Raw genomic sequence first — 10,320 nt, forward strand, 5'->3', positions numbered from 1 at the left:
GTGTAGACTCGGAGAAATGTAGCCAGGATTTGAGACAGTAGAAAAGCATCTGTGTGTTAAACTGCAAATGCAAAGCAGGAGACAAACAGGAGAGACATTATCTCCAGGTGCAGAAGTGGATCAATGAACTCACCACACACTAGGGCAGCTGACTGTAAGTGCAGGATGTCCTCAACACATTTCCATTTGTTGTGCACTTTTCGAGTAGGCTCATGCTTTTAAAACTAGCTGCACAGTTTGATGAATGACCTCTTTTCAGTTTTGCAAGACAGGATGGGTACCACCCAAAATCTGACCTGAAAAACAATCCATCCACTCACTGGCCTCCTAAGTAATGCTGGCTTACCATGGCAGTCGAATTGCAGAACCACTAAAGCAAGGTGATCCTAGTAGTTAAACTGAGCTTGCACTATAATAACTTAAGAGAGATATGGGTGTTTCAGTTTTTCAGTACCAAACTATGTGAATTAGTGTAACTTATGTATCAGTAAAAAAGTGTATCAGTATAATTCAGCTGGTGAGGCACAGTTAATAATAATAATAATGATAATAATGAGATTTATGATGTGAATCTTCTGTATCCAAAGGTGTACTGCTGGACTGAGACCTGGTGGCTGTGGAAACCATTTGAGTACACTGAACTCATCATCAAGTTCAAGAAACCAGTCTGACTTTCTAATTTTGGTCAGGCTGTGCAAACTGCAGCTTTAGTTTTCCAGTGTGGTCTTCTGCTGCTGTAGCCTGTCTGTTTCAAGATTTGACGTGTTCAGAGATGCTCTTCTGCATACATTGGTTTTAGCTAGGTTTTTTTTTTTTTAATTCCTAGTTTCTGGTCATTCTCCTCTGACATCTGACATCAACAAGACATTTTCACACAAACAATTGCTGCTCACTGGATATTTTCTCTTGTCTGGACCATTTTCTGTAAACCCTAGAGAAGGTTTTGTGGGAAAATTGCACTAGATAAATATTTTCGGACAGACTATCAGCAAGTCTTGCACCAACAATCATGACACATTCGAAGTCACTTAAATCACCTTTTCTCTCCATTCTGATGAATCAGTTTGAAATTCAAAAGGCTATCTTGATTATTTCCACATGCCTAAATGCACTGAGTTGCTGCCTTGTGATTGGCTTATTAGATACTAAGAGAAATAGCTTATCCAATTTTACTACCTATGATGTATATATAAAATCTTTAATGACACTCAGATGGCCATAAATGGGTATCCTACAGTTCTATATATTATCTATCAATGCAGAGAGTAGACAGTTCCATGTTTTCTTTGGAGTACACTCAGGACAATATCACCATAATCACTGTTGTGCTTATTACTATTGCTTTGTTGGTTAAAGCAAATTTGACTTTGCATATTGGTTAGTGCAAAATGATATGATCACTCTCAGATTACAAGCCTCCAGGCCTTTAATTACTGATAATTAAAGTGACCCACTGCTCATCTTTTTTCACTGATTAGTCACATATCCAAATCCTGAAAACATACTGGATTTTTTTTTTTTAATAAACAAATTCACAAAAAATATTTAGTTTGTCTTGCAGTATATTTTTAGTCTGCTGATATGATTCATGTATGCAGTGTGGGAGATATAACACATTTTCATCAAGAGGAAAACAGACAACCTGCATTCACATTTTAAAGATAAGCCACTGTGATAACAGATACATTTTCCCAGCGCCTCCCTGCCAGTTGTTCATTTGCACACATCCTACAGGTTCCTGCATCGTTCATTGGATCAACCAGCTGACCATCTTTTTCTGTGTTATGTTCCTCTCTAAGATTCTCATATTCAACAGTTTCTGCAGACAACCCATTGCAAGAAATTTAAAATTTCAATTGCAGGGTGCATCTTTCTTCACCGAGACAGCACATATAAAACAAAAGAGCACACTTTTCTACACAATGATGTTTTGCACCTTTTGTATTAATCTGCACTGGTTACTATGGGCTGCCAAAACATACAACTTCGAAACAAAACTCAAATGCAGTTTCTGTTTTCAAGCTGCTGTGCAGTTTGACATGTGTTCTCCGTATATCTGCTGTAACAGGCTCTGTGGATAGACTGAGGCTACTCATTAAAGTTTTTTTTTTTTATTAGAGATCTTGTTTCAGCAAGAGTGAGCCTGAACCTTAAAGGCAAAGTAGGAAATAACAAACTGGAGTTAACATGATGACAAATTGTGGGGGCCAACATGAATGACAGAGTCCGCTCATCCAGTAGATTAAGGAGTTAACCTCGGGGCAATTTTATAGCCTGATTCAGATCTGTGTGACTTTGCAGCGGAGAGAAATAAGACGTGGCACTGCAGAGAATCTGTTCTTATTTGTTGACTCCATTGATATCCTCGGGAACCAGGCCTTCCATGACAGCACGCTTAGACTCCAGGATCTGTAAGAACCAAAGAGAGTGCAAAATAAAGCACACTGCCATGCTTGCTTCCTTCTCCAAACACAGCATGCACTCAGTAACCTTTTATGTAAGTACACCTGTATTAACAAAAATTCTACATTTGTGAAGTGAGTCTTTCATGGATGCATTAAATTGTATGTTTAAGAGTTTAAAAAATATCTAACTATAAAACTACAGATATGATAGTGAAGCAGTTACCTGGAAGCTATCACTGAGGCCAGTGATGCTTTGCATGTTTGTGCTGTAGTACCCCAAAACGTACTGTCCACCTAACAGAGGAATCTGACCTTTATCCACAGAAATCTGCAACAACACATGCACGCATGTTAATGAATAATGCATTCATAAAGAATTTGTTAATATGACAATAAACGCTGCACTTCCACTTTACCTGTATGACTTCATTTATCTCTGGCAGTTCTTTTTCTCGAACCCAAACAAAAGTTTCATAGTCAGACGCAGTCTTAAATCCCACCTGAAGGGCAAAAAAGTCAGTCCAAATACACACAATTATAATATGCACTGTTTTAATGATTTATTTATTGATTTTTGTTGTTTTTACTTGTGTCCTAGCACCTTGTACAGGCCGATCCAGTCCCACGTAGAAGACATAAAGTCCTCCAGGACAGAGTAGGTCAAAAGTGCATCCTGGTCTGCGCTCCATATGCCCACAGGAGACACCCGCACCAGTGGTGTGTCAAAGACTTTTCTCAGCTGCAGGAAAGATAAGAGAAAAGAAAATATTTTTAAAGAACATTTGAAAAAGCAGGGGTCTATGCAGTGCATCTGCTCTCACCTCCAGGCTGAAGGTTGCAATGACAGGCTTGTGGTCGCTGACTCCATAGCTCATGTCACTGGTGTATTTATCCTGGGTGACCAGGACTGGATACTCATCCTGTTCTTCATCTGTGGAAGTTGATGCCTTCTCATCATCATCCTCTGATGGCAGGGGCTTGGGTTTGATCCGCCAGAGGATCCGGTCGGTCCATGCCGGCTTCCTCTTCTTTCCACTGAGAATAGAATAGACGAACAGAATAAAATAGCCCTTTATTGTCATTGTATATGTACATCGAAATTATGGGTGCTCCACGCCGAGCAAAAGGAACATTACCTTTGATTATACAACTTCTATCTAAAATGTAATTTTTTTTCTCCATTACTTACCTTTTAACACATTTCCATTTATGTCTATCCATAAAAATCTACATACTAATTCTCATGAAAAAATAAGTGCTGTTAGAGAATGCAAACCAAACACATACATATGCAGTACAAGGCTATACCTATAGTGTAGCATGCATATGAGAAATGATGTAGGCTACATGCTAAGTAGCATTTAATGGTACTGCTAAGCAGATAGTACTGTTTAACAGGGTATTACAGCTTATGCACACACTAATTTGCTGTGAAAAGCAAAATGTGGATCACACAGGAACAAACAGTGGGAGGAGTGCAAACAGTGGGGTGCTGGGTGCAGAAGGGAGTTCTGGTCTAATATGCAGAACATGTCTGCCATTTATCAGTCTTATTATGCTTACAAAACCCATTTGAGTCTTGTTGCTTATGCCAGTGTCTCCATACACTTTGTGAATGTGGGTTATATCTAAGTAACCCTCAAGGTGCCTATCCTATACACAGGACTGAGACAATCACCTCGGCAGATCTAGCATCCAGAACCAGGCCCCCAACCATTCAGAGAGGAGCACCCAGGTGAGAGACGTGAGGAGCAAGAAGAGGGTGGTGCCACAGAGCTGCAGGGGCCTGGGTCTGTTTATGGTTAGGGAAGAGCCTCAGTGCTCTTTTTCAGAGAGACACACACCTTGTTTGTGTCAAGAATGGATGTGAGTTGGAGAAAGAGCTGCTACTATGTCCATCTATAAATCAGGTTTATAGATGCCATGGCTGCTTTGAGCTTCCATTTAGTGTGTCTTGTGTTGCTACAACTAAAGATGTGGTGGCAAAAGCTGATAAAGGAATGTGGGGGATGCAAAACACAAAAGAATTCTTACTTTAAACCCAACCATGTCTTTGGAGCGCTGTGCAAAATTAAAATGGAAACAAGGACACAAATAAGGCTTACAAAATTTGCCGATCATGTGTGTGTAATATAGATTTTTTAGCACGTTACCTGGTGTCATAGGTGTCGGAGTTACGGTCAAACTTGTAGGTGGGTTTAAAATTTAACGGCCCCTCCTCAAATTCCTGCAGGAAAGCTTCCTTCTTCTTCATCATGATGAGCTGCAGGAAAATGAAAATAATGAGCAAGTGTGTGCTATTGTGTGTGTGTGTGTGTGTGTGTCCTCACACTAGTACAATACCTGGTCTTTGCCCCACAGCAAATTTAACCGGCCGCTGTTGATGGATGAGCGGAGAAAGTGCAAACCGTGATCTGCGATGCGGAAGTTCAGATCACCAAACCAGAACACCACCCTGTGAAAGAGCCGCAGAGCCACATTTTACTTGCACAGCAGCCCTCGTTGCGTATATGCATAGTGTTTGTGTGCCTCTGTGAAGGAGTCCTGACTTGTGGTCCCGGATTTGTGGGGTGTCATAGATGTCAAAGTCTTGCGTCTCCAGGATGTACTCAAACTCGTCGACGCGCTGCAGAGCGTTGTTCATGTGAGCAGCTAGGTGGCAGTTGAGGAAGCAAAGCATGTGTCCATAGAAGGAAAAGCGTACAGACACTCCTCCTTTGTTACCCTAACACAGACACACACAGGAGAACAAATACAGTCTGTGAAGAAGACTAATTATAAAAAAAAGTATCTCTTTTAACCTGGATTATGGATTAGACACAAGTTTTCAGTGTTCTGACTGCTTTCAGTGTTCTTTGTTTGTGATTTCTTTCTGTCAAAGCTGCTGCACATTCCACTAAACAAACACAATGGACCTTTCATGGTGCGTTTAAACCCTACAGCATCTGATGCCAATGGGATTCCTGGTGTGCAAACAGTGTGGTTGTCTACAAGGTTCAGGGATAACCAGGGCTCCCGTTCTAATTTCCTACCCAGTAGCCAAACACGCCGGTCCGAGTGTAGGTGGTCTGGATGTTTCTGATGTAGGGAAGATGAATCTGTTTGGCAAACAGCAGCAGCAGCAAACCCTGCATCCTCACTGATGTGACCTAGACACAGATGGAGACAGCAAGATTGTATTAAAGTCAAAGTCAAATTTATTTATATAGCACATTTAAAACAACAACTGTTGACCAAGGTGCTGTACAATTAAGATAATTAAAAGAAATAAAAAATAGGGAGATATGATAAGAGTTAAGAAAAAGAATCATAAAATTATTAAATGTTGTAGATTATGCAGCGTTTCTTTTCTTTTCCTCTTTGAATCTCAAATAGATTAACTGTAACAGTATAAAAATGTATGTAATAAAATATTTTATGTCTCTTTTATGGATGAAAGAAAAACACAGCAGATTGAAGATACACATAAAGACAAATGTTTCTCCCTTTTCTTCTTCTGTCTTCTCTGACCTTGACAAAGCCTCTGGGTGCCAGTGAGTCCATGAAGACATGGCTCCAGGAGTCTTCTGATATCAGGTCTGTGATGAACCTCACTGGGGTGGCGTTTACCTCCTGAAGGCTAACACACAGAAATACAAATAAAAGACAAGTAATGACAGTCTAATGTCTTTGATTCCACTGCTGTTATATATATATATATATATATATATATATATATATATATATATATATATATATTTCTTACCCAATCACATAGAGATCTGTAGGTGGCTGGGCATCTAGTTGCAGCAAAGAGGTGGCATCTTCAGGAGGCTCTGCTGTGGCCACATTCCAGGTCACAATGTGGAGCCTTGTGAGAAACAAACTCCCAAATATTATTTACAACGCTACAAAGCTACACACTGTGCATGCTTAACAGTTTGTTTCCTCATAAATAGCAACACTTATACCGTAAAAATACAAAAAAACCTTGATAACATTTACTTTTCCAACATACACACTTTTGTAATCTTATAAGATAAGTGGAACCCACTAAGAACCACAGATATTATTTTCACAAATACCACCTTAAGAGCCTGTTGATCATTTCTGCATTTTTTGTTATTAACTATATTAGTTGCTATGGTATGCCTGTTTCTTCAAGATAAATCAAAGTTTTAAAGTGATTTTTCTTTTATAAGCTTTTTAAAAACCCAAAGTGTTAAAGTCAACCTGAATGCATCTGTGGGAATGAAGCGTCCACAGAGCTGAAATGCTTCTTCCAGCGTGCGTGACACCTCTTCACTGGCTTCGTCGTCAGAGCTCATGTCCTCGATGCAGGTCAGCAGCTGGGACAAACGCTGGCGAAGAACCGTCTTTGACTTTGAGCCCTGAGATGCCGAGCTGCTCGTGCTGTCCGAGCGCACACGTAGACTGTCTGTTAAAGGTTCCATCTTTGAAGTTATGCCTTAAAAAAGGGTCTTCCCGGTGTATGTGATGTAGTAAAGGTCAGGAGGTTCTTCAGTGCACAGCAGTATTGAAAGTAACTACTTAAAATAAACATAAAGAAAGAGGGAAAATCCTATGGAAGACAGACCTTTGGCTTGACTTCTCCTCAGACTTCTGTGGTTGGGATAGTTGTAGCCATCTGATGCGAGAGGCCACCGGTCCCTTTGTCCACTCAACTGAGAGTAATATGAACTGATTCCTAGTTAGTCAAATCTCTCTCTGCATGTGCTTCAGGCAGTTCTTCTTTAAAGTCCTCCAAAATAGCCAAGTTGAACAACTCAAACACCGAGGGTGAAGGTTGCTGGTGGAGTCCTTTCTCTGGCAGAGTCTTGTGTGATCTGGCTCCGATGGAGCAGCGACTGACAAAGCAGTGGGGTTGACTCGGGAAAGCAGGCAAGAGTGAGTCAGATTTGAAGTATAATCGCAGGCAGGAGACAGGCATGTGAACGTGTGCGTGTGCTTTGCTGTGAGTGTGGGCAGTCAAAGAAAGTGCAAGAGGAGGCTGATCCTCCATCAGTATTGCTACAAGACCTGGGCAAACCTTCAGCTTTTCTAAGAGGTTTACCACCACTATTCTTCATCAGCTGAGCACATAGAACAATGCATGTGACCCACAATTACACCCATGCAATGGTGACGAGAGAAAATAGCAGCTTTGGCTTCTTCTGGCGTAAATCTGGGCTCTTATTATATAGACGAAAGGTTATCTTTGTAAACCGGATAGAGGTCAGAGAGGAGTTACAAGCAGCTTTATTAGCTATGACACACAGTAGGACAAAAACTGAAATCATTCTGATTAACAAGTGTTACAGCACACTTAATAGATGTGGGAGCATATTAAGCAATCATTAAGCAATCTGCAGCTGTGGCGCTTTTTGCCTAATACTTAAACGGATTAAAGATTTAAAAACCATAAGTGCAGTGAGATAATTATTTAATTCCTAAAATTTTAACATCTAATTAGCCACTATAACACTTTTCTTTGCAAAATGACTCGATTAGAAACCGCTGGATATTTCCTTACCCAGGACTTAAAATGATCCTGAACTATACACTATACTATAAATGATTCTGGACAAACAAGTTTTTACTTTTCTGAAGCTAAAAGGTAAACTCACTTTGCTATTAAATTCCAAAAAATAATGTGCTGATTGTTGTGTGTGTGTGTTAATAAGTGTATGGAGCTGAATGGTTTATTAATGGCTGTAAATCAGAAGTATTAAAATATTTGGATGCCTGTGGAAAATACGAAGAAATGGGGACAGGAATAAAGAAAAGTATTTATAATCCTTGGTGTCCCAATCCTCCCTTTCAGTTCATGTAACAATGTCACATGCAAAGACTTAGGGCAAATTCTTTAGCAAGCAGAGGTATTAAGTAGATAATCAAGGGGCTCACTGGTTAGAAATGATGAATAGAATACTATTTAAGTTTTCTCGCAGATCTATTAATAATCAGATCCAGCAGCCACAAGTTACCGATAAAGATTATGAAACTGATTATGAAATGCAAGGTGGGAGGGTTACTTTCTTTTCTTTTACTATCTCCACATGTGATCTGTGCTTTTCCCCACAGTTATTTCCATGTCTGACTTTGTTCCTACCTACTTCGTACCCTTTCATTTACATTAGACAAAGACAGAATTGTGCTGCTCTTACCTGCACTTGTCTCTTCCACCTCTGCCGGTGCTCATTTTCTCCCCTGTAGGCACACATACAAACACAGGGTTGGGCAAAATGTAAGCAAATCGAAATGCCAGGCGCTTTATCCTTACTACAGTCAGTTTGCTGGGAGCATAGACCAGAGCCGGGCAAAAATAACTAAACAGACAAAGCCAAACCTGACAGGGATGCCCCGGAGTCATTTCTCAAATTGCTTTTTAATCACCTCTAATCATGGTTAGCCTCAGCCATGTTAAAGTGACAGTGCCCTGAAGATCAAATGTAAACAGGAAGACTTGAGAGTTATTTTTGACATATTTTAAATAAAACTTTATCAAAAATGCTGTAGAAAGTATTTGACTTTTTAAAGCTAATTATAAATACTGGGGGGAATGCATATTTGGAGCCGTTGGCTGCTCTGGCCTTCGAACTAGTTTTAAAGTAAGTAAAGAAAACAACAACAATATCCAGGACATGTGACTAGACTGCAACAGCCACACCTTGTCCTGTTTGTGTCAAAGTTGTCTAATAACCGTGGTTTGGTTATGATAGCTTAGATTAGTTGTTTTTCTTGGTTTCTTCTTCACCACCAACCCTTAGGCTGATGGCTGTGATTGGACACTATATCAATAAAATTAAATTTAACTGAATTTCATTTGGCCACTTGGGGGCAACAGTGTGCACAACAAGCTGCAAGCTAACATATTTGTTATGGCTAACACTCTTTTAGCAAAGTAGTTGATGGTAGTTCATATAGATATAGATATTAGTCTACTGTTAAACTGGCATTATGACTACCCACATAACAGATGTAAGTCCAGTGTCTTTACATTTTATCTATTTTATTTTTGTTGTGCTCTTCATTTAGCCCCACAGCGAAATATGTAATTTCTTACCTAGCTAACTGTTTAGAACTTTAGCCAAATTAGCTAGCGAAGTCATTTTCGTTGTATATCACTGTAGATATTAACCACAATAACAACTTGTCACAATATAATAATCGAGGCTTTGACATTATGCAATTTTTTTTATCAAAGAAGAAAAAAATACCCTTTAAAAGGCAGAAATTATATTATTTATTCTTCTATTGTAGTGTCAGCTTTTGTTATCAATATTATTCAGTTTTAAATATGCATCAATTAAGTTAGTTGTTTTTCATTGATGAGTTTTTTGTTACTAACTTCTGTTTTCTTTACCTTTATTATGAGCTCCTCCTTGAAAAAGTAACAATGTCCTAACTTTGGTATGTTAAACTGACCAGTGCATTGATTGCAAGAGGAACAGATTGCGTTGCTGTATTCATACTTTGCGCCAACTGCTAGTGTGCTGTAAAAATAAAATAAACCATGCTGAAATATATGTAAAAAATGAACCGCAGAAAGAACAAATAAATAAAAGTAAATCAAACACGTTGCTAAGATTTTGCCTTATGAGAACATGCATCCTTCTGTCTACCTAAACCATTACCTTTGTCTGTGTGTCTGTCTTGTGGTATCCGGAAAAGCAGTAGACCCTGTGTGCACAGATGACAGAGATGTCCAAAGGGAATCTGTTTTCCTGTGGTGAGGCTGGTTTGACTGTTTGATACTGTTTTTGGTTCCCTCACTTTGTTCTCAGCTGCTCCCCTCCTGGGTGCAAATTCCCACACACAGCCCACGCTGGACTTAAGCGTAACATCGGATCAAGCTATTATCCCAGGTTGGTTAACAACCCAGTGAGAAAGTGTTTATGAATAGACATGTCTGTTTATTGACGCATGGCATTTG

At 39.5% G+C, this 10,320-nt stretch overlaps 1 protein-coding gene across 3 annotated transcripts; it reads right to left on the reverse strand.

Annotated features, from left to right (window-relative positions):
- Positions 1-1,408: 1,408 nt before the first annotated feature.
- Positions 1,409-10,107, reverse strand: inpp5kb (inositol polyphosphate-5-phosphatase Kb). 3 transcript variants are annotated; one of them, XM_005472222.4, is made up of 14 exons: positions 10,022-10,107; positions 8,552-8,594; positions 6,151-6,255; positions 5,916-6,024; positions 5,438-5,554; positions 4,955-5,130; positions 4,749-4,860; positions 4,559-4,668; positions 4,440-4,466; positions 3,227-3,440; positions 3,007-3,144; positions 2,822-2,905; positions 2,629-2,733; positions 1,409-2,409 (listed from the first exon to the last, which is right to left on the reverse strand). In XM_005472222.4, exons 2-14 carry the CDS (start codon positions 8,584-8,586, stop codon positions 2,341-2,343), a joined length of 1,401 nt encoding a protein of 466 aa, XP_005472279.1. In that variant the 5' UTR covers positions 8,587-8,594; positions 10,022-10,107; the 3' UTR covers positions 1,409-2,340. The 3 variants fall into 3 exon arrangements, with proteins under 3 accessions (XP_005472279.1, XP_005472278.1, XP_003446778.1); XM_005472221.4 differs by lacking the exons at positions 8,552-8,594; positions 10,022-10,107 and adding an exon at positions 6,618-8,526; XM_003446730.5 differs by lacking the exons at positions 4,440-4,466; positions 8,552-8,594; positions 10,022-10,107 and adding an exon at positions 6,618-8,524.
- Between the last annotated feature and the right edge of the window lie 213 nt (positions 10,108-10,320).

Source organism: Oreochromis niloticus, linkage group LG10, assembly GCF_001858045.2.
Source record: "Oreochromis niloticus isolate F11D_XX linkage group LG10, O_niloticus_UMD_NMBU, whole genome shotgun sequence".
NCBI classification, from domain to species: Eukaryota; Metazoa; Chordata; class Actinopteri; order Cichliformes; family Cichlidae; genus Oreochromis; species Oreochromis niloticus.